The 25,000-nt window shown below is 40.7% G+C and overlaps 2 protein-coding genes across 2 annotated transcripts; one reads left to right on the top strand and one right to left on the bottom strand.

Annotated features, from left to right (window-relative positions):
- Positions 1-2,256: 2,256 nt before the first annotated feature.
- Positions 2,257-12,333, top strand: LOC121307715 (rho-related GTP-binding protein RhoF-like; the record flags this gene model as incomplete). The annotated part of the gene is made up of 4 exons (XM_041239967.1): positions 2,257-2,353; positions 7,158-7,267; positions 9,394-9,528; positions 10,090-12,333. Coding segments are annotated over 4 exons (510 nt in total), but the record flags the coding sequence as incomplete, so codon positions are not given.
- Positions 12,334-12,434: 101 nt separating this feature from the next.
- Positions 12,435-23,715, bottom strand: LOC121307731 (transmembrane protein 120B-like). The gene is made up of 12 exons (XM_041239994.1): positions 22,994-23,715; positions 21,776-21,894; positions 21,036-21,155; positions 20,848-20,907; positions 20,513-20,608; positions 19,864-19,953; positions 19,380-19,445; positions 18,860-18,921; positions 17,766-17,858; positions 17,094-17,158; positions 16,724-16,792; positions 12,435-16,291 (listed from the first exon to the last, which is right to left on the bottom strand). The coding sequence occupies exons 1-12, from the start codon at positions 23,054-23,056 to the stop codon at positions 16,172-16,174; spliced, it is 1,023 nt and encodes a 340-aa protein (XP_041095928.1). The 5' UTR covers positions 23,057-23,715; the 3' UTR covers positions 12,435-16,171.
- Between the last annotated feature and the right edge of the window lie 1,285 nt (positions 23,716-25,000).

The raw sequence follows: 25,000 nt of genomic DNA, 5'->3' as shown, positions 1-25,000 counted from the left end.
GTAACTGGGCGGTGGTCTGTGATTTTTTCTGATCCCTTGTGGAGGTCTGGACCCACACCCCTCCTGCCCCACACCCCTTGTGGGCTACAGGGGTAGCAGATGCTTGTCTGTTAGCAGCACTCACTAAAGTGCATCGGGGGGCTGGAGCTGACACACCATGGGAAATCACTAGCCCTGTCAGCCTGGGCATTCTCAAAGCTCCCTTCCTTAAAATGCATTATCATCCAGGTCTCCAGTCTACCGTATCTAGTATAACTTAAGATTTCATGGTCCATTCTCCTGGGGATAGCATTAGAGTAAACCTTCCCTCGGCCCATTTCCCAGTGAGAGCCAGTGGTTTTGCCTAGATAAGCATTTCCACTGGGTAGAGCTCTGACTGGTGGACTGAGTCCTGCAGCTACAGCCACACCAGTGGTGTTTTTCTCTCTCTCTCTCTCTCTCTCTCTCTCTCTCTCTCTTTCACTCTATCACACTCAGATATATCATTTTTCATAGGAGCACACCTTTAAGGTTTTATATGGCGAGCCAGTTGGCCGCATCACATCTGTTGCATCTCCTTTAGTTTTTATGGCTTCAGGTCAATAAAAAGAGGGTGAGTCAATCAGCCAACAGAGCCAATGGAGCTGCTGGGTGTAGAGTTGCTTTCCTGCCACTGTGGTTTGTGCTGTTAACCCATACTTAAAGAAATGAGCTGTGTGTAGACAGACACCACGCTTTGAGATTACTGTGCTAGTCTAAAGGAGCAGTCTATTGTTAGGGAGATTGATTATAGGTGATGCAAGCAAACCAGGCGGCACAAGAGCTAACTCCAAGAGTCAACATCTATCGCTGGGTATATCTAATGTTACTCATAACTGTTTACTGAACTAAATGAAACCCTGACACAGCCACTTCCTTTCACTAGAAAAATGTTTTGACTGCACCCTCACTTGGGTCAATAAAACATGATACAAGTGTAGTAGCATTTAATACAGGTGTTGTCAATGACAGGGAAGTACACTGTGCTTTGTACAAATGCATAATAAAAAAAGCACAAGGAACTGCTCAACAGCCATGCAAATGAACGCTGATAAACCTTTATATGAAAGCTGCCAACACAAACTGTGGGTATTGTTTTCAATCTCAATGTCGCTCAGCTGAACCGGATGGCTGCACACCTGTGTCTTCAGTGAGGAAATCAAAACGCATACCTATATTTAATATTTCAAAAAGCCCAACTCAGCAGCCAAAATTGAATTGATTTGACATTCATTTGACAGCAGTCATGAAAGCCCTATGACAAAGAAGGCACTTCAGATATAATGATTATATAATGATTATCACCATATGATTTGCATTTCTAGCATAGCTGTCAACACAGGCTGCCAGTTAACATTGCATAGTGTTGAGATCATACGTGCACACACACTCTTAAACACACACACACTCCTTAATACCCTGTACAAAGAGAAGTCTCTAAGGAAGGGTATTGATTCCACGGACATCAAAGAAAGTCATCCTATCTGGCTCACGTATGTACCATAATGAACGAACATAAACTTGAAGGGAGTGGGGTTACCTGTGTAATTCAGAAATGTTCAGAAACGCGACCACCTTTCAGAATTTTCCTTTCCTTTGTATACAAACCCATTTCAAACCGTGGAATGTATTGAAGTACTTCCTCTTAGACAATTCTAACTATGACCTCAATACCAGCATCTGCTTTAAGCAGGTCAGTGCTGGAGGCTGTGCGAGGTTTCCATGTGGTTCCTCGGCTGATGAAGCTAAACCAAGACAGTAACGTTTAAAAAAGTCCCTTTGCATTTAGGCAACTGCCAAACAATTGTGTTCTGTTCTATTTCCCATTTCTAGCCCTACCTATTTAACAGACCTGAATAATGACATCATTTAAATCCTGAAATCAGGACCCTCCCTGAGGACATTTTTGCAGAGTTAGGTGCATTGAAGAGACTTCCATACAGTGATGCATGCTTGACTGTCATCCTTGGTACTCAGCGGCAGCATCACAGCTGCTTGAATCAATTGCACGAATCACACCAGATGTACTTTTTTATTTGAATAATCTAAACCATGGGTATACAAGGATATGCACACTGTAACCTATTCATTAATCACAGGTGTGTTTTACCCAAAATGCTAACTTGTAGCGTTTCTTACCAGCCCAGTGTGTGCCTCATTGAAGAGCATTTCATTCCATTTTTTTTTTTAAATTTAACCCCCAGAGATCTCTTTTTCAAAACAATTATTTGACATTTCTTTCAACAGAAATACGCTCCCTCCGTGTTTGAGAAGTATGTTTCCAGTATCAAAGTCGGGAACAAGGAAATCAACTTGAACCTTTACGACACAGCAGGTAGGAGCATTCCAGTGTGTTATCTGCAGCCTTTGCTTTTAAACACATTTTCCACATTCCAGGAGCACCATTTAGTCAGGTTGCACAGCGTGAGGTGAAGTAAGTTGACTCATCTGGGTTTGGCTTGTAAAAGGGCCGATAAGCTGGGCTCATGGTGTGTGGTATTCTAGAAAACCGGTCTGCATTGTCTATTTATTGCATTTATATTTATTTGTGAGAAAGAAGGAAGCAGGAAGGAGAAGTAAAATAAGTGGCATGCATATGTTATTGTACTCTAAAGACTAACCAAATGCTCTGTTTCACTTTAACACCCAGAGCACATACAGCTGGGTTATAAGAGACAGCAGTAACAGCCCCAGCATCTTCTACTACCTTATGCTACCTTGGGTAAATTAATACAAGACTGAAGCTAAAATAGGTTCTATATAACCTGCGTTAATTACCTTCTGGGCTTTTCAACCAGTTAAAATTGAAAAGGCAGCAGCTGAGTGTCAGCTGTCAACAAGCCAGGAGGGACATTAGAGCTAGAGATTGATAAAATGCACAGAGGTAAACCAGATAACTGTCCACATGCATTCACCGCACTTAGCTACAGTACACAGCTGGTACACGGTGCTTTCACAATTTATTATTTTATCTCAGGGAAGCAGCTGTGTTAAGTACATGTTGTTGGTGTACAGACTGTATTTCCATTCATAGCTGTCACTTTGTCCTCATGCACAGAACAGCATGCAAACTACACATAGTGCATGGAAAAGTGGTGGTATGTACAGCGTAGCTGTGGGGGTAGTTAATGATACTGTATTTTGAAGTGCATCTGATAAAACACAAAGCAGCCTACAGCATCTCTCCAACTTCCCGGATATAAAAAAGACAAGCGCGAGGTCTTTTTATCAGCAATAATGCACCATCAGATTGGTCCCTAAATCATAACTCTTTAATAAAGCTGACAGATATACATGTTTATTACAATTTCAGACATGTGAGAATGTTGCTGTTAGTGGCATTACCATGTAACGTATAGCACAGGAGTTAGAGGAAAGCAGATGAGAAGCTAGCTGCTTGATATCATACTGTTTTTCATAGCTAACAAGACATGCTGGCTGGAATCGCACACAACGCAGGAGTGCTCTCTGTAGTGCACAGTGAAGCTTCTGCAGAGAATTCCTGCAGTGGGTGTGACTCCAATCAGAAATGTTCTGAATCTTCCCAATGATACTGAAGACAAAATCTCCACAATTGTAAAAGTGGTTCAATATGTGCCAAAGGCAGCAAGTATAAAAACACCCTTGAATGAACCGCCAGTCCAGATTAGGTTGCTATGGGAATGTCTGTTTGTTAAAAAAGAAAACAAAAAGAAACCCTAATCACTGATCTCTTGGTACAGAAGGCTCCTCAGTCATAAAGCAAATTATCAGGCAAATTCCAGCTGCCACACCTGTTGCTTTATAAACTTATTTTAATGAAAATGGACGATAACGTCTGGAATGTGCCTCCGAGTCAGCCCAAGCAATCCCTCAGATAAGAAGTGACCTCTGAACTCCCCCACCCCACCAGTGACATTACTGTACACAGGCAGCAGACGATTTCAAAATGCTAACCAAAGTCCAATATCAAAAATAGTAGCAAAGAATGAAAATACAGTCGCTCACTCTGTCAGCCCCCCCCCCGGTTAAAACAGAGCTGCCTCTATTAGGACCAGCCCTACATTGACTGTACTTTGTAGTTATAGAAGTCATTAAGACCCCTGGAATAGATTTCTAAAGTATTTCAATTCAGTATGAAGAGTTGTGTTTTAAGTCTTTCTGCCTAATGGACGTCCAGGAAAGAAAGAAAGACAAAGTCACAGAGAAATGCTACAGTGTGTGTTTTTGAGCCAGTAATAGTTTCTACTGATGCTATGGTTTCTGGCAAAACAGCAGTTAATTATAGTTTGGCTGGTAATTTCAAGTGACACAGTGTAAGCACACCTAATTGTATATTTGGCATTGAGTTCCAATGCTTGTCCGACCTGACTGTGGTGTTGAGAGGAGGAAATGTCTGGGATGCTTGCTGCCTTCCCCTCCAGGTCCTGTTTTGTCTTTGGTCAATAAAGGAGATTTGTATTTTCTGCTGCACCCTCATTTCTTCTTTCTTCGCAAGGACCTTGTGTTTGTTTTTTTCAAGTAATGTCTCAGAGCTCTTGACTAAGCCTGAGTTAACATTGACACAGTCCAAAGACTTGAGAGGGAGGGGACATAGCAAAACCTCAAACTGGCGTCAGCAGGCCATCAGATGTATTGCAAGTGCAAAGATTAAAACCACCCAAATTATTTCGAAAGCCGAGTAAACGCTCAGAAAGCACACTGCAGTTAGCGGCGTGGGTGAATTGAAAGAGCTTCTAGACTGTGCATGCACGCCACAGCGCTGCAGCAAGAGCGACAGAGATACCAATGAAAGCTGTTTGGCAGGATGTGGGATGAGCAGGTGTCGCAGTTTCTGAAAAGGGCGTCCTTTGTGTTTCTAACACCCTTTTGTGTCACAGACAGAAAGAACAGCACCAGTATCGTACTATGAAATGGATCACTATTGCTATTCTCTGATGGGACCTGACTGTGATGTTTGTAAAGTCACTTTACCTTGACCATCTGATCCTTTTTAAGGATGAATTCATTTAAATTGGTTTCCTGTTATCGTTCCCCTTTTGCTAAGATCAGTCAACTACGTGATACACAGGATGTGGTGATAGTGCCCTGAGTTAGTCATTTCATTCTAAGACGCAGGTCTGGCTTTGAGATGTTTAATTTGATAGCATCCTACCTTTTCTGATAAGTGCTTTATACGTGGCAATAGTAACCAGTACCAGAACTGTTTGAGATATTGCAAGTAATTTTATATTGTTTCATGATATCTCCCTAACCCTAGCTTTCACCACAACTCTAACCTTAATCCATATCCATACAGGTGGTGCTAGGAAACAAACAAAACAGCTGATAATGACCTTCTGTTTAATAATCATGTTTAAACTGGTCAAAGCATCTTGAACCAGTGAACTATTCGACTCTTCAGAGTTCTGCTACCGTAGATTTGCTTACTGTGTTTTGTTTTGACTCACCAGCAGTTTGTATTTTTAATTGTAGAATTAATTAATCAACTACTGTAGAAGATCAAGTGAAGGCTTTAAAGTTTGTCAAACCGGAATGACAAGATGACAAGGAAGCAACTGGAAGAGTTGTTGAAGCAGGGACTCTCGGATCCTTCAATAGACTGGATGCTGTCATGAACAATACTGTATAACCCTCTCTGTGACCACAATAAGAGCTGCAGCTAGCCTCCTGGAGGAAGGGCGGTCCGTCTAGCCACAGAGGTTTTATTTCCCCTACTAACCTGGTTAGGGGTTTTGTTTTTCTTCTCCTGAGTGCTAATGGATCACATTGGTACCAAAGCGAGCGAGAACAGGTGGGGCGAATGGCCTGTTCTCATTCTTGAATTTCTTATGTTCTAAATTGAGAGGAAAAAAGAACGAGATAAAGCCGGTCAATCAGTTGAGACAAGTTTACTTACTATAACTAGCTAGCAGATAGTGCATGGCTCAGTATGTGATCAAGACTAATAAGAGTCACTGCATCACGTGTGTGAGGCATCCTCATGTGAAAAAAAAGCCCAAATATTATACAGAATAGACAGCACTGGTATTCAAAAACACAGGGGCTGCTCTTCAGGAGGTCCCATGTTGAGAATCCTTTAACTTGATCTCTGTATAAAACATGGCTGTGATACTGAGGCTAGGTTGGGATCCTTTGAGCTTCTTTATTCTAGCACTGTTGTTTAGCTATATTGATGCTAGGGTGTTAGCAGGTGTTACTGAAACTCTGATGTATGTGTGTGTATGTCTATATGCATGTATTTCACCATGATGGAAAGATTGCCAAGATCAAGGGAACATTGCACTCAGTCTTTGTGTAAGCGATTCTCTTTCTTTTGCGTCACTTTGTCAGTGCAATGTACATTTTAAAGTATCATTTTCTGCATCAGTGATAGATAGGCGTTGCTTTCCTAACGGGTTCTGCTTGTTGCAGAACTACGCACTCTTTTTTGTTGTTGTAGATCTAGCTGTGTGGCAAATAAAAGGACTTTAACTGAAATGTTTGCTGAGATCGCTAATGATTACAAGGCTTGTTTGCTGTGATTGATAACGAATGGAATGGGTCTCGATGCGCTCAGTACATGTCTCTAAATACTCAAGGGGCAATTACCATCTTGGTGGCCCATTCATTAGAGTGCAAATAATAACACGCATGTCCTCTAATATCAAACGATTAAACCCAAAAATGAAAAACGGCAACACATGGAAATGGCTATTAAAAGTGAATTTTTTTTTTTTTAAATGCTATAAAGTATATGTTTAATGGCTTTAATTGATTCTGGTCCAGATATATTTAATTTTTAAAAACGGCAAGAAGTACAAAACAGGAAGCTTTGTGAAGGGGGTAGGGAAAGCCGGTATGAACGTTCCTGTCTATAAATATACAAGAAAAACTGAAAGAAAGAAATGAAACGGGTAAAACTAGAAGAAACAAACTCCCAGTTTTTAATGTGAAGGTAGAGATATTTATTGCTTGCCCTTATAAAAGTATTCCATGCTTTTCCCTTGGTTATACTATGCATTTACCATAGTTTACCCTGGTTTGCCATGTTATAAATTTGTTTTTATCATACCTGGCTATGCTTTATTACACTTTGCTATGGGGAACGTTTATAGGGTGTTGCTCTTCAGTGAACACCTGTGGTAGTAAACTCACTGTCTCAGCTGTGCGCTCTACAGGTCAAGAGGACTACGATAGGCTCCGCCCACTCTCCTACCAGAACGCCAACCTCGTCATTGTCTGCTATGATGTCACCAACCCCACTAGCTTTGACAACGTCTTAATCAAGGTAAGCTGTTTTCAAAATCTTCCTTTGATATTTCTTCAAGGCATTTGTCTATTACTGCTAATTAGAAAAAAAAAAGCACGTGGGACTCTAGACCTTTAACACTGCAGAACAGGAATTTTCAATCTAAAGCACTTCAGATAATTAACTTGACCTTTTTTAAGATGTGTTAACGAGCAGACTGTTGCCAGGATATGCTTGCACTGCAGTCATTGCCTTACCTGTGCCTTACAGGAAAAGATGCTGTTAGACCTGAACGAGTATTAATCTGCATCACAAAACCACACACACACACGGTCTGACATAGTGGGCAGTGTCTCAGGATTGAGCAGCAGGGAGGGCTGCTTCAGGGCAGGACTGCACAGGTATATCGCTGGGGCTTTGTCAGTGTCTGACTTTAGCCAGTACTGTACCAACGGCATCTCGCCTTACTGTAACCAGCCAAATGCTGGCTGTTTGCTTTAATCAATATTAACCACAGAGGGGCATAACAAATAAGTTCAACTTCTCAGCTTCCTTTTGTTTTGTTTGAAAGGTTGCATTGATTACAGTAGATACTTTCCCAGGTGTGCACTGAATTCTCAATTCAGATCTCCCACTATTACAAGCAGCTCTTTCCAAGCTATACAGCCACTGTCAATTTACCACATACCCCTGCTAGAGCCCCTGGTATAACCTCTACTGGCCAAAGTGCCCTGATACCCAAACCAGTATTAAATCCCTTCAACCCTAATACCAATGATACAACCGGATTCCATGTCCCCTGAGCAGCTCACATACATGTGGTTCTGCTGTGTGTGTTTTTAACCAGGACTGTGGCTTTGTATTTCACATAATGTCTGGTCTCTCAGTGTTGCTGTACACGGCTGCTATTGTTGTCATGAAAACAAATAAGAGTACGTGTTGACTGATGCTTCCTTGGCGTCGATGGCAACAGTGCTGGACTACAGTATGCGTTATTGTAATCATGTAAAACAACACAATAAACGCAGCATGCGATCACACGCTGGGCTGCAGGCAGACAGAGACAGGCAGACAGACAGCAGGCTCTGCTGGTTTGGTTTTGCGGACGTGGCCTCCAAACTGACGTGGAGCAGCCCAGCTTTTGACCAAACGTAAAAGACCCAGGAGAGGAGGGTCTCTTTGCTAATCTGTCCACTCTGAGAAACTCCACAGTCTGTCAGTAGACTTCGAGCATTAGGATGAAATGCAGGCTGGGCAAAGAATACCAGTCCGCAGCGTGCTGTGCTTCTGCACAAATATTAGCCTCTCTTTCATAACCCTTCTGTTCCTCCGCTACACACCGCAACCAAAGAGATCCAGTCAGCGTTTTCACAGCAAGGCCTCTTTCCCTGACACTGTCCACCAATGCAGATGAAGTGCTAACTTTTACTGAAGGATAAACATTGTGAAACATTCAGTCTGAACAGACTCACTGAGATACACAACGTTGGACGATAAAGGCCAAGGCTGGTGAAAACAGATAATGGAAGAGCAATACAACCTGTGAAACAAAATAAGAGGAACACAAAAACATTGGAACTACAAGCTAAAAAACCCCAGAACAAGCACAATAACTTCCTGTTTCCGTTGAGCTTTCTGCTGGGAAAATATCAAGCTTCACAGTTTTCACCTGCAAAAAGATTTGACACAGCAGCTGGAGTGATGCTGTGCGGTGGCATGAAGTTTGTGTGCACGCAGCTCAAACTACATTTGGGGAATGCAAGCCAGCAAAGGGTTCTTCTTTCTTTGTAAGGAAGCAGTAAGAAAGAGAAACCACGAAGGGATTTAACAAGATGTTAAAAACACAGTACAGCCCTCCTTAATGTTTCCCATGGTAAAAGCACAGCAGAGTGGAGTAAAGCACAAAGTGAAAGCATGGTAAAGCATAGGTAAGCACTGTACACACCAGTGAGGTATGGTAAATTAATAAACATGGCAAACCAGGGTAAACTACGGTAAATGCACAGTATAACCACGGGGAAATACATTAAAAATAAAAACATACCATTCACAAATACCGTGGCTAGCTTGTCTAAAGGAGCTGTCAGTGCAGTAAGTCCAATCAGTTGCTCTACAAGCTCTAATTTGTTTGTAAGACACATTGAGGCTGGTTGTTTGTTTTTCAGTGGTTTCCAGAGGTAAACCACTTCTGTCTTGGAGTCCCCATCATCCTCATCGGCTGCAAGACGGACCAGCGGAAAGACAAGGAGCGCACACGGAAACTCAAAGCATCCGATCTGGAGCCCATTACCTATCTGCAGGTACAGTCTATACTCCCATAGCATAGCAGCCTGATCCACTCCTGGTTTAACTAGGAGCTTAATTAGACACACCTGCGCGTGTTACCTATACACTGTGCCTCATCAAGCTCGTAGTAAAACCTGGAATGGGCAAAACTGCAACGCAACAGGAGTCTTATTTTCGTATCTCTGTAAATACAATGCTCGCTCTATATCTACATGTCAAAGAACCAGTGAATTCGCAAAAGGGACATTATACAGGAAAATACAGGACTTGTACAATTAACTGTAAACATGAACCTAGCTAGTGAAATGTTGTAGAAGCATTGTATTGTTTTCTTTACAATTAAATTACATGATTGTATTAAGTGTGTCCTTAAAAGTAACTTTAAAAGACAAATGATTCTCACTGCCAATGCAACAATACTGTATTTGGGACAATTAAAGCAAAAAGGTTGCCACAGTGGTATGAGGAGCAACTGGTTCACAAAGCTGTGAGATCGTATCGGTACCACTGTGCAATATGTGCTCTAAATCCAGCGAGCTGTCCGTCTCCTAAGTGTCTTCTCTGTCTGGTGACAGGGTGAAGAGATCGCACAGCAGATAAACGCCGAGATGTACTTGGAGTGTTCAGCCAAATTCAGGGAAAACGTCGAGGACGTTTTTAAAGAAGCCACAAAAACAGCTCTGAATGCCAAGAAGAAAGCGAAACACCGGAAGAGGAAACGCAGGCAGTGCGTGGTGCTGTGAAACACGGCGCCTGGAGCGGGGGCTGCGTTCTCCACGGTGGGACAACAGCTTGAAGAGATTCCCTTTTTAAAAAAAAACCAAAAAACTCTGCTATAGCATACTTTCTTGCACTGCAACTGGAGCAAACTTAATAATATTGAAAAATATGACCGAGCTGCTGTTATAACACTGCACTTCTGAAAGAAGTTCATGCAGCCTGTTCTCCAGTAGTGTAGGAGCTCCTGCAAGGATCAGGGAGCTTTTATTTTCCAGTCTTTCTGCATCCCCCTTTCCAGTGACTAAATTAGCCATTCATACTAATTATTCACTAAAAGTTTGCTTTTGAAGAGACTCCTCGAGGATGGTCGTAGAGACGCCTGTGAGTAGCCCAGGCTTCAACACACAGCCTAACAAGCAGCCCCATAATCTCTCCAGAAGAAATGTTTGCTGGAAGAGTGGCATATAAGGATCCAAGCAAAAACAATAACCATACTGAACACACGCAACTATTAAACAGGTAAGAAATAAGAAAAAAAGTTAATTTAAAAGTACCCATTTATTTATTTAAAGACTTTATGGATGGCATCCAGTTTTCAGATTCATGAAACAGTTCTACTCTTTGTAACAACACTCTAGAGCACAGTTTTATGATCAGATGAAAACATGATTTGTGAACAGGGCTCTGCAAGAGAAAGGTTATACAACAGCCTCATGCAGCTAAACAGTCTGTATTGAATATCTCTGCAATTCTGGAGGAAAGACATGCAGATATCATGACCTGAAGAAGCAGAAACAAAGCCTGTGGCCTCCCGCCTCAGCCAGTCCTAATCGCTGTGCTGTCATTGAGCAGAGACATGGCACAGATACCGGCTATCTCCAGCACTGCTGTGACATTGTCTTTGCCTGGTGGTTGGATTTCTGCCGGGCCCAGTCAAGGCTGCTCTACCTACATTCTCAGCAACTCCCCGATTGTTTGAGGAACAACTTATCTGTAGCATTTCAGTGTTCAATGTAAACTTCTTTTTATTTTTAGTATTCTCTGGTAACCTTGGCTCCAGTGTTGGAAGGAATGTATTATTATTATTAATAACATTACTATACTTTTTAAAATGTGTGCGCTTTATATGGGCAATATTTCACAGGAAATAAAGTGTATTTTTTCCTTGATCGTTATGTTAAGGTCAGGTAATAAAAACCAGTACAAAATGACTTTTAATTACTACCTCGTTAGGGTAAAGTATTACATTATTTTGACTTTTGTGAAGATTGTAAGATACTTCTAATAGACCACAAGTACAGAAATGTTTTAAATAGATATGAAATTAAAAAAAAGAAGCATCACCACAAGTCTATGCTGCTGAGCTGCAAGTGTGAACTTCAATGACATGACAAACAGCACACTACATGAAAACCTGTCAAGCAACACTCATCAAGCTTGTCCTTCTCCAGGTGAACTGTGCTACAACAGCAGTCGTTTAATTAGTTCAGTTCTTATTCTCACTGTAATTAATCCGAACATAACATGGGACAGAAATTAAGTTTGAAGAACTGCTCAATACTTCTTCGAGCAGAATACGGTGAATATAAATGACCATCTAGAAATACCAAACGATGTGTATATGTTTCATATCCGTGTACAACATTATTGCATCTTGTATTCCAAGATTTGTTTATTTTTTAAATAAAGGGAAGTTAAGTGTTTCAACATAACCTCCACTACACCATTAACTCTCTCCTATCAATCAGGTTTTACCAAAGCCAGAATTAAACTGCCAAATAGGACCCCTGCACTCCTTCAAAAGATATCAATGGGATCTGTAGTGTTCACAAGACTAGACAGAGCCTCTCTTTCAGAAAACAGCCCCTCCTTCAGTACAGTGTCCCTTATACTGGAGCACAGCTAGGGCTGTGGACAAGACGAGGGAACAGCGCCCCCTACTGAGCAACCAACAACACTGTCATCAGCCCCAAGCCAGGCCCAACCTCACTTTGTTTAGGAGATCAGACTCTAAAGGGCTATGGGAAGACTAATCATTGTGCTGACCACACTAGGCTGTAGAAATGCTCTTCTGTTGCCTCGGAAAATTTGCGGTTCATGTTATAATTTTTACAAAACCTGTTTGGATGAACTAGTCTTGAACTCTGTAATGTGGCACAGTGCTTTGTTACCATTGGGTTGGCAGATCAGAATCAACAAGCACGGTTTTCACATCATTTATTACATTGTTGCAAAGCAAAAGTAAAACCAGGGACTGATACAGACCAGCTGAAGTAGGAAGCGAACGTTCAGACCTTCAACACTTTGTTTGAAACAGATTTGAAAGACTTGGTGAAAACATTTTATTTAACAATCAGAGGTTTACTTTACAGCAATGTACACCCCATCTTGAGAGCCGCAGAACTGTCGATTTCACTGAAAACAATTTAAACCAGTCTGTTTTCACACTGTACACATTCACACAACCATTCAGCAGTTTAAAGCAACAGAGCATTGTGTACTGTTGATATTTATAATAAAGTCATTCTGTCCTGTGGTTTAACAGCCAGGGAAGATGTTGAATTTGCCGAGGACTTTTCTGGAGGCCAGTGACAGGGAGACCCCAAGCCCGCCATTTAAAATCGCCACCAAGCAGAGTAGGAGTCAACTCCTGTTTAATTCCAATTCCATTTGAGAAATCCATTTCCCAATTCCAATTCCTTCGAAGGAATTGATATTTCACAGACATAAGTGCTGCGATTGTTCCACTACTTCCATTTAAAGCCAATTTAATTGACTAACAGGGACTTCAATGTACTGGAAGCAATTTGTTGCCACTGTGAGACACTCAATTTAACAGAACGCTGCTAAATCACAATTTTGATCAACGATGTGCTGGAATTGATTAAAAGAGAATGAGAATTGGAATCGATTCTAAAAAGGAATTGGAATGAAGCCCAGTCCATTTTTCTGTGGCTTGTTTGGAGACAATTGGAGCTGATATATAGAAGCTTTGGGCAGTCTTCCAGAAGAAGTCCTCGGCTCATTCTGCTCCTGCATCAGAACAGTTGCACATCCATCTGTCAGATCAGAGCTTCTGTATCACTTTAACATTTTGAAGAGCACAACATCTACCAAAGCAAACACGCTTCTGATTCACAACAAAACCAAAAAAAGTTACTTTGCTGTGCGTTGTGGCGGCCAAGTTATCTCACGTGAACTTGTTGGGCAATATCCTTTTTCAAAAAGGGCCCGTTGTTTACTTACAAAGCCTCAAAATGAAAATGATTCTTTTCAGATTTTTTATGCATGGAAAACGAACACAAAGACTGGACTGCGTCTACAACTGATCTTCAGTGGTAAATTTGTAGAGCAAAGCAAAGCAAAGCCATCAGATATTTCACACAGATTTGTACAATACTGAGCACATGAATATAGATCCCTACTGTTGTATCACCTTACAACAATGACCTTAGATTCTAAACTTTCATTATTTTGTAAAGTTGCAAAAAAACATTAAAAAAAAAAGTATACAAGTATGACCAGAAATAAAGATGAAAACCCCAGGGAAAGGTGCAAAGATCTGAGAAGGATCACACTGTCACAACTTAGGTACATCGGTTATTAACAGTTAAGGCATCATACAAACCATGCCAATTAAACTTCATTAAGTGCTCAACTTCTCAGCCTACATAAAGAACACAATAAACAGTTAATGCACTTCCTATTGCACTTGTGTAAAACTCTTCGAATTCTGTACTTGACAAAGGTTTACCAGTGACGGACAGCAATCATTTATGGCTTAGTCACATTGTCGGTGTAAATATATACAAAGATTACATCACCCTGATCAATTACTAATAATCTGTACTACCGGCTCAAAGAAAATGGACAGTCTTGGAAAACGAACACTGACTTGTAACTATAGCAGCTGCTATGTAGTGGTTTAACTCACTTTATTGTCTTAATCCCTTGATTGGATGAAATATTAGACACAGCAGACACAATGTCTACAGAGACTGAAGTTCCAGTTAAGCACTTTTTTCATAACCAAGGGCAGCACGTTTGTAAGGATTATTATTTATGCACGTTTTGCTAATAAATGCACCTAAATAGGTTTTCAAGGTGTGGACACTTCTAGCAGCTTCTGCTAAATGACCATATTTTCATTTGTCTTCCAAAACTATATGGAATACAAAAAAAAAAAAAAAAAAGACATTGGAAGTAAAACTTGCAAACTGGAAGTATTATCCCCTAACTACTTTCCCACATTGGAAGAATATATTGAAATGCATCTTCCATTTCTAATCCACAGGGGTGGGGTTAATCCTTGCTTTTCAATTCAATTTCCAATTTCTTTTTGAAATCCGTTCCTTCAAAGGAATTGGAATTGATATTGAGATGTAATCATTGCTGTGAGTGTTCAACGGCTTTCGTTTGAAGCCAGTTTAAATTGAGCAACAGTGGCTTCAACTGAAGTCATTTGTTACCACTGTGTGAGAAGCTAATTTTAACAGAACGCTGCTAATTGCAATTTGGATCAATGATGTGTTGGAACTGATTAAAAGGGAATGGGAATTGAACAACAGGAATTGATCCAAACCCTGCTCAATATTGGAAATGACCAGAGATTGCACAGTGCCTTCAGATCAGGTTTATTACTGTTAATTCTCAGTGTGTTGGGTATTACTGGTTTATTAAAACATGGGGAGAAACCACATCGCTGCTTATAACCAAAGCCAATTTCCTCTTAACTGCTGTTCATTATAAACAGACTGCTGGAACACAGGAATCTGGAATTACTGGGGACCTCAAGCTGTGGACGTCGGCAACACACTGAATAAGTTAGAAATAAACTGGACCGGTATCTTTATTAGAGAAATGAGGAGGCACTGTTGGAGCAAGCACAGTTTGTGCAACGTCAGTGTTAGAATGATCAGTGTCCAGCACTAAAGAAAGAGTTTCTCTTACTAGCATTTTGAACTATGTGACTGTTAAGCTGCCCCACAGTTTATAATGGAAAGAAATCGTGTGCAGGTGGCAAATTGCTTACTTACTGGAACAATCAGGAGACATTTAAAATAAAAAGGATGCAATAAAGAACATTGAATTGAATGTAATCTGCCATCTATAAAGTGATATCGCAAACCATTTTCTGGGAGATGCATCAGCTAACATGACTTTCAGCAATGCCACCGACACCACTGTACGTTTCCCTTTGATCAGCTCCACTTTGCAGAACTCAAAACAGAGCAAATTATTCAAGGTTTCTGGCTTGCCCAAGATAGTATACCAATACTAGGTTTTGTTTTAGATCAGCTTCTGCCAATTACCACACCATAGAAGAAAAAAACAAACATTACAGAACTTTTCAGTTTTACAAGTAGACTCTTATGGCTAATAGATATACATGCACTGCTGATGAATGTGCTTGTAACGTGATCATAGTGCAGTATCCAGAGCAGCTAATCTCAAGTCACACAATAGCAGTGTGTCCTGCATAGCTCTGTAGTTTTATACAAATGACAATGTGCCAAGCATGTTCTGTAATGGTGTTTTTTTTGGTTTATGAATCAGGAACCTTGTCTTCCTGAAGTGGGTGAGAAGTAGGAGCCAATTTTTAGGGAAGCAACAAGCCACTCTCTAAATACTCACGAGATGAAACGTTTCAACGGCTCACAGGTCACGTTGTGATGCAAACCGTATTGTCTCTGATTAAAAAACAAACAAGGGCTGAAAAAGAGAGATGATGACTATTTAAAAAAAATATATATAATAATAATAACTTACACTTGAACTGTCCTCCTGATGAACTTTGATATAGGTTACTCACTCAATTATGTCAAAGACTAGCAGTTAGTTGTTTCACTCATTTGATACAGTATTATAAAAAGCAGTGGGTCTCGTTCTTTTCAGTTCTTTGCGTGGTTCGGTGTCACAAGCTCCAGTCTTGAAGATTCACTCCTCCTTCTTCTGCACTTCTCCTCGGTTTTTCTGAAACTTCTGGTGGACCACTTTGAGCGTCGTGAGGAAGTTCCCCAAAAACAGGATGAGGAAGGCGAGAGCCAGCATGAACACCTGAAAAAATCAACCGAGTCACGGCTGGGAATCGAGTACAGCGTCAAAATGCAAAACCACTGCCACCGTGTTTCCACGTGTGTGTCCCAGTAGATTATTTATCTTCTTGTAGTAAACTAGACGAAATGTGTTTCAGGGATGGAAATAAGGCCCCCGCTGCATAGCAGTTTGATCCAGTTCTGGTTTTACAAGTTCAACAAGACACACCTGTGCTTGGTACCTATGCACTGTGGCTAGCTCAATATTAAAACCTGGAATGGGTGAAGCTGCTACGCAATAGTAGTCTTATTTCCATCCCCTGAGTTTTAAACATGTGTTTGTTAGTGTGGAAACACAACAAAGTATTCAGATTTGGTTTACTGCAACTATACTGTTAATAAAATATTTTGGTACTCCGTACAGCACACTTAATCACATGACTCAGGTACTCACTTGCCATTCTTTGCATTCTTCATGTCTGGACAATCCAAACAGCTGTATCGCATTATAAAGCTGCCAGAACTTCAAAACAGAAGAGAAATCTAAATTACAGTCATTCATTCAAAAGCACTAACTTAAACATATAGAATTTTTTTTTTTTTTTTTTACGCTAATTACTGGTATTTTCATTTGAAAAGGATTGGATCACAGTTTACAGGATTATATTTTTTGGTTTCATCTCATCTGTCTGCAGCACGGCTGCAAAACTGGACAAACAACTAATAAATTACAAAAACGTTCTCTACTGTACTGAAATACTGCTGGGCAGGGCAAGGCAATGCAACGGGCAACAGAAGCAAATGACATTCAGCGCAGTACTTACATGCCCAAAGAAAAGGAAAGGAAGAAGAAATGTGAGACCTCTCCACATCCAGGACTGAAACCCTTCTGTAAAAACAAACCAGCCATTATTAACATCATCTTCAGACACAAAACACTTCTGTTTCATTACACAGCACGCCAATATCAGTACCTGCACAATGCCAAAAACAAGCATCACGACCCGGCTAAACTATCTGAGCCTTCTCTAAAAACCACACCGCCTAAAGAAGATCACCAGCTGGGTCTGCAACACGTTTCATAAACTTCTTTTCACAAGAAGGTGTTCAAGACACGCCCTGTACAAGCTCAGCCAAATAAGTCATCACGATTCCACTATCTTTAAGAACTTGCACAAAGGAACGTCAGTACCAAGTTTAGATGCAATTTGGACTAAGGGTAAACAAGGGTTGTGTTTATAACGTTTCCAGATGAGGCAAAGTGCAAAAACAGAACGTGATTCCTTGGGGATTTATTTAATCTGTAACTTCGTTTTACTCTTATAAATGGAGTTTAATCCCAACTTGGCAAGCGAATAACGTTTGTTCAACAGCATGCAGCAATAAATTAAACCCTTTTACGAACTCTGCTTACAGTTTGAAACTTTTGCAGAGCTCTGCTTTACGCGCGAGCGCGCAGTGTTTTACATGTCAAAACGCACTGTTATCTGACATACCCACTGTGAGATCCAGGTGGTTTCTTTCCCCTAGAGCCCGGAGCCTGTACAGACAGCCACTTTGGTAGTAATACTGCAAGAATTGTACAAAACCTGCAAGGAACACATCAGACAATTAGATCAAAGAGGAAGCACAGAACCTCCAGGCTGGACTCTTCACTTCACTTCACTTCACTTCACAGACACGCCCTGTGTTGCCTTACCCCATTAAGTGCCACTGCCCTGATATGAGGACAGCTGCTTTGGAGTTTTTAGAAGCATTTAACTGCAAGCTTTCTGTTATTTTAATTTCCTCTTCAACTGTATTGTTATAATAACATAGTCTAATTTTTAACTGCAAAAGTGACGTCTAAACCGTTAATTCTGCAAATATAGCCATTCGGATGCTTTTGCGATGCTTCAATTTAAAATCAGAAACTGAAGCCTAAATATGACACATTCCTTGTCGTTTTCCTCCCACAGTGATGATAAAGCTCCATTTCCTATGTGTTGAGCTTCATAGATGCCATGAAATTTCACTGATTACAGGGGCATCTACCTTCCCCGTTCTGAAAATAGGACACTGGGAATGTATGTTGTAAATATGCATGTCATTAAAGATTGAAAACTTTTAGGAATGGTAGCATATTGATTTAGAATGGATTAAATTACAGAAATACAACTTGAGTTTTTTTTTTTAAAGATTTGATGCTGAATGGGTTAAAGCTAGTGTATTTAAAAAAAAAAAAATTCCAAAACCTTACTTGGAATATACTGATGCAATATTTTCAGAGATACTGGAATTAAATGTATCAAAAGTGAACCATCATGCATTAGCAAAAAATAAATAAGAAATACCTGAAAATGTAGATCAAGATTAAATATAAAAGCTGACAATATTGCATTTAAATTCTAAGAGTTGCAACAATAAAAATATCGGTGTTCATGCACTGCGAGCAGACACCAAGAACGACAGGCCGTAGCACAGCATGCTCCTTACGAGGCTGGCTGGTAAAAACACATCACTTGGGCAGCATGTAAATCACAATGGGTTAAGAAAAAGACTACAGAAGCAAAAGAGGGATAAAGGGTGAAAACCAAAATTCAGTACTTACTTTGATAAATAGAAAACGCCAGAAACTGGTTTCGAAACATTTTATATATTAATCCGTTCGGCCTTTTAAAAACAAGAACACAATTGTTTAGAATAACAGGTGCAATACTGCACTGACACTTTGAATGGCATTTCAAGCTAATAACTTCCGAATGAAGGAACAGCAGCATTGAGCAAACCTAACACTGCCCTCTGCATGGAAATATAGAGTTATTCACTTTCAACAGCAAGGCTGTTCATTTCCAATACTGCAGTTGAATAAAAACAATGCTTTCTAATATTTAAATGAATCAGAGAAAGTACAGGGATGGAAATAAGTCTCCTATTGCATAGCAGTTTCACCCATTCCAGGTTTTACTAAGAGCTTGATTAGCCACAGTGTATAGGAAACAAGTTCAGGTGGGTCTTCTTAAACTCACAGTAAAACCAGGAATGGATCCAGTCTTATTTCCATCCCAGAAATAGCTTAGTTTTAAAATCACTCTGCTGTTGAAAAATGAATACAAATAACTCAAACTTACCATGTTAACATTACCCCAGATAGAAAGGTAGACACATAATGATGCAAAACCCACCATCCTTTTATTCTGAAAAGAACGGAGACACAACAGCTGGAGTGAACATGCTTAGAAAAGCACAGCTTGCCCTCAGAAGGACATTTTAAGCTGATGGAAAATAACCATCTTAAAAAGTAATTCTCCGAAACTTTGTTTGACAGAAGGGAAAACCTCAATTTCTTTGTCTTTGTCTACATTATAAGCAAGCATATTGAGATCACCAAATAGGGTAACCAAAGCTATTACAGCATACATGTCAATCACCTACATGCACCACTAGTGCAAAAACACGACAGCAGATTTGGCGATAAGTTTAAAACAACTGTTTCTAAAACGTCTACAGCTAGCATTAGAAATCAAACTATTAGGCTAAATTATAACATATATAATCAATATGCTTTACACATTTAGATCTAGTTCTTGAAACACAATAAATCAAAACCCTTACCTTGACCCATTACTGATGAGAATACTTTCCCTTATCGTCAGTGTGCAGTAGTACCAAACCAGCATGAAATTAAAGATTTCATCTATCACCCTGGTACAGCATAAAGGCAAAGTATATTAGAACAAGCCCCCAATACACCAATGGTTTCGAAGCACTTTTACAGATCTAGCAAAACAGTGACGAAAATAACTTAAATGTACTGAAGAATAAGACAATTGTTTATTTTTGGTTTTAGCTCAGAATTTGTGATTTAGTGTTTAAAATGATGGGTTACATACTTAATTTACCACTGTGAGCATGTAACCGAACACATTTTAAATACATTAGACTAGATCAGGGCTAACACTGCCCTCTGGTGCCTGCCAAAGATGGCATATGTGGATTACAATAGACTGTGTTAATTGAATTAAATTGTAAATTTCTGAACAATTTACATCTGAGTTTATACTGTGGATCAGGCTACCTAAACAAATAAAGCAAAAGCCCTCCTCTGACTGTCACTGATTGGTTAACACAACGTGATGGGGCTTTCTCATTGGCTCAGGTACGTGCCTCTCAGCTGTTCAAGACAGCAGTATAATCTCCTGTCTGACTGTCATCATGCTTTATACAAGCACTCACCAAGAAAGCACAAATAAAACAATTTTACCTGTAATTGAGAAAGAACCGGCAGGTGATCGCACCGAGCAGTAAGATTATTGTCATGTACAGTTTGAACTTCTCATATTCATCTTTGTACGCAAATCTGTGAGAAAGGAAGGGATAACCAAATCCAAATAAATACACACACACATATATATATATATATATACACACACACACACACATATATATATGAACGTCCTGATGCATTTAATCTGTGATCGGTGGATGGGTGTGGTTAGATACAGATCTATACCTTTAAAATAAGTGAATTCACGACAGAATAACAATTACACAAAACGATGCAGACGAGAAAAAAAACAAAAACACATGAAAACTTACTTTGCCTGATTACTGAGCAGAGTTACATTCACATTTCCGAGCACTAGATTTAAGTACAATCTGAAGAAAAGAAAAAAGTATAACAATCAATTCATAAAACACTAAGGGCGGTAATGAAACCCATTCCACATGCAGAAGCTCTTTCTAAAGCAGAGACGCGGCTCATTTCCTTTCACTGCACACCTTACCCGTTCTTCTTTGGCAAATAGGCCTCCATATCAAAGAACACATTTTGCCTTTCTTTCATCTGAGTGTGGACACTCTGGATCAATTCCCTCTCTTCAGCAGTACACTGCTCTTTCTTACACCTGCAAACGATTGAATAACATTACTGTCAATAGCTAAGCTCCCCGTCACACTGAAGCTCTCTGCTTGATAAAAGGAACTGAATGTATTTTATATTTGATGCTTTTTTATGTTCACACCAAGTCAATAGGTGGCACATTGGGAATTTCATGTCAGGAATAAGAGATAAAGCAAGGCACTGCCAATTTAAACTTGCTCCCTGATCTGTTTAGCAATTCTAGAAGCAACAGGATTATACTAAAGCCTGAAAAATGCAGGTTTCAAAATCTCTTTTCTGCTTTAATTTCTAGAGCAGAGCCTTCTCCTCCTGCTTGCTCAGCAACTAATACAGTCCTGCAAACAGTGGACAGAGAAGTGCACAACAATAACTTTAAACAACAATACCACTACAGGATGCTCTTTAACCTTCTTGCACAAAGCCTGTAGACAGATCACAGAATGCCTATGGCAGATCACTAAAACTGAAGTAAAAAGAACAGTCAATCCCAGATAAATAATCAGTTTTACAGCTTATTTGGGCACCTGTGTGCCAATTTAAACCAGTAAAAGCCATCACAAGTATGCACTTGATGTACATTGAACAGCCAATTGTATGGCATGCAAAGGGCACCTCTGCACCTACCTCCGGAGACTGTACTTGATCTCCCCCAGATTCTTCTTGTGTTTGCTAATGGAATTGCTACAGATCGTCTGGAGGTTTGTGAGTTCATCCAGTTTCTGCCTGTACACTTTGTGCGACTCCTACAAAGGAAAACCACTGCATTAGATCATTAGCTGGAAAGGTATTTCTTACAAAAACTAGCAAAGCATCACTGCAGCTGAAGCAGACCCAATCCTGGTTGTTAAGGGTACTTTATTGGGTATGAGTGAGACCATGCATCTGCATGGACACAGTGAGAAACCGACTAAAGCCTCACGCACAGCAACTAGAACAAGCCATTAAGGCACTGAACCATCTCACCTCTCTGAAACCAATCAGCATAACCGGATACCAGAAACAAGATCAAAAGTGAGCGAAGTCACTGGAGTTGTACTGCAGCAAAGCTTCCTACAGGTCTGCATGCACGGGCTTTGACAGTGTTTACTACACCCTACAACAATGCATTCGAATGGACTGTGTGCCAGTGAACCCTGCACTTTGATTTCTTTACCTAGTCTGACTCCACAGCAGCAAAGTTCAACAAGTTTAAACTGGAACCAAAATACAGGGCTGTGTTCCATCTTTTACAAGAGGGGGTGGTGATTGGGTGCATTGGTGGTACGGTTTGTATGCGTCTCGGCTGTAACACCCACATCTACCAAATCTCCCACAAGCACGGCAGCCGCCGAAGCAAAGGCGAGTACACAAACCGATGTTCTGCAGGTTTAAAACGGGCAGCATTTGTTGCACTGGAGCAAACTACGGTGTCTATTTATGCAAAACTGTCAGCATCATACACGTGATTCAACCACCGTCATGTGTGCATCATTGCACTTGGCTGTGAAGTACAGTAGTTTGGTCAACCACAGGGAAAACACAACCGCGCAGAAAAAGAACCTTTTCCTAATAAAGATTCTGCCCTGTAAGTTACAACACTGAAGTGAACTACAGATGGGTAGTGCGGAGGAGCTGCGACCTACAGTTAATACTAAGATCACCACACAGAAAGGGCATTCGCACTGCTATCAAGCGTGAACCCGCCGACACACACGACTGCATGCTAAGCACTCGCCTACTCGTCTTCAGGGATAAACGTGAATACTGCAATATCAGAAACGGACAGTTCCTTAACTTTCATCTGGCAGTCACTGCAGCTGTACGATCAATGGCTCGTCCATTCGCTTGCTAGTACGGATTTACCTGCAACTGCTGGAATTCCTGCTCAATTTCTTCCCATTCAGCCTGGAACCTCTGCAGTGCCATTGTAACAACCCAGCGCGTCACCCTCCCTTCTCTCCGCACTCACGCCGCGGCTCCCCTGCCTTCACCGCGGCTCTCTCTCCGCCTCAAAGCGCAGGCGCGTCACAACACCGCACGGGCCACGTCGACTGTCGTCATCGCCTCGAACCACATTACTGCGAGAGGTCTCCGCCCTTTTCTGCTGCACAGACCAATCGGTGGAGCCAGAAGCCTGTACGCGGCCCATGCCCGCACCAATCGGCGGAGATCCAGCTCAACTACCTTTAATATTCGCGCCAATCAAAGCGCTGCATCTCTGCTCTGCCACCAGTCGGACAAATCCGTGACAAATCTAATGCAATGTATTTTGGTTGGACAGTTAGAAGGGGTCGCCGTGAATGATTTATTTATTTATGGATTTATTTGTTTTGGCAGCGGCAGAGGTTGTCGACAACAGGTGTTGTTATCTATAGCCCCACGGAAACTTAGATGCCAGGAAATAACCAAAAGTTCTTCAAAAGAAAAAAAGAAACGCATGGGAAAACAATTATCACGCATTTAATCCCATATTTAAAACATAAATAAACAAAGAGAAACCGTTTCTTTTTTCAGCACTTAGGCAAAACCACCTCTATTTGTACACATGATAACAGTTTTTGGTAGTTTGTGCCGCTGTGTAATCTTCAGTGACCTACAATAACCTGCACAGCATATATAAAAAAAAAAAAAAAAAAAAAATACAAAACATGCAGTTACTGAATGTTTCCACTCGATGGCAGTGTGCGTCTGGCTTGCTGAACAATGCCCTATAGCTTTGTTTCAATCAATTCCTTGCGCGTTTGCAGGGCACTAGGTCACGAGCAATGCCTAATGGGCTCTTGTGGAAAGACCTCATCAATCCACTCATCCTGGTTTGAAAACAACACACTTTTAAAATACTGCTGTCTAAGTATTACTCTGGTATCCAGAGCAGTGCATTCTCCAAATCTAATTAGCTAATGTTAAACAATAGTTGGCTAGCAATACAGTCCCCGAAGTCACGTGGATGGTGCCAGTTACAGCAGGAGGGTATTCACACAGCAGCGTGTATGACACTGTGCAAACAGCGTCACCATACAAGTAAGGGCAATGTTTTCTGAATACCGGCCTAGGTGCATTGGAACCTTACAAACAACGAAGTGTCATTAAAATCCACTTCTTTTGCTTCAGTTTGTTTTTGTTTTTTAATTTTTTTAAAAAATAGATAATATGCGTAAACATGTGAAATCTGCACAGACAAACCATTTTAAAACCATATGTGTGGACCCCATACAGTGAAAATAGCCCAGTTAAACCAAACGCAATTGAGGGTGACGTCCCTCTCCTTCCAGTCGTCCACGAGGGGAGTTGCAGCAGCACCCAGATTACATAGCATGCTAACGGTCCTGAACAGAGTCAGTGTCATTGCCTTCTCTGGATGACAAACACTCACTACCAGAGAAGAAAGGGCATTTTGGTTTGAGAAAACCCAGGAAGGTATGTTGCATGCTGTGTGTTGCATGTATGTATGTATGTTGTGTGTGTGTATATATGTTGTGTGTAAACCGTGCGCTGTCATCACCCAGTCTCTACTAGGAGAGACCTTAATGTTCAGTTCATCATGCATAACTTGGCTGTTTCTTCTTTTCCTTTTTTGGCAGTCTTTGTCTTGATTCAAATTCTTGTGAGCTCTGGCTGACTGGAACTCAGTGATCCAAACGCCTGCCATGGTTAGATGTTGATTAGCCCCCATCTCTTACTGTGACTTGCTTACACTCGGCTCTGCTACTATTTGATTGGACTTTACCATGGTGTAAGGTACAGACCAACCTGTCCATTACCCAACTTGATGAGTATTTTCACTCTGAGTTCCATACTGTACGTGTTTGACTATGTCAGTGATTTCCTTAGTCACAAGCCTTTTTTTTTTACAATAAAATAGACATCCTA

Source organism: Polyodon spathula, chromosome 58 (genome assembly GCF_017654505.1).
Source record: "Polyodon spathula isolate WHYD16114869_AA chromosome 58, ASM1765450v1, whole genome shotgun sequence".
In the NCBI taxonomy this organism is placed as follows: domain Eukaryota; kingdom Metazoa; phylum Chordata; class Actinopteri; order Acipenseriformes; family Polyodontidae; genus Polyodon; species Polyodon spathula.
Note: the sequence above shows the minus strand (reverse complement) of the source record. Positions and strands in the feature narration are given on the sequence as shown.

Coding starts and splice junctions, on each gene's coding strand:
- LOC121307731 (XM_041239994.1), bottom strand. CDS start 23,056: ATGGCACTGCAGAGGTTCCAGGCTGAATGGGAAGAAATTGAGCAGGAA. Junction 20,908..21,035: donor TATTTGCCAAAGAAGAACGG/GTAAGGTGTGCA, acceptor TCTTTTCTTCAG/ATTGTACTTAAATCTAGTGC. Junction 18,922..19,379: donor TCTGGGGTAATGTTAACATG/GTAAGTTTGAGT, acceptor TGTTTTTAAAAG/GCCGAACGGATTAATATATA.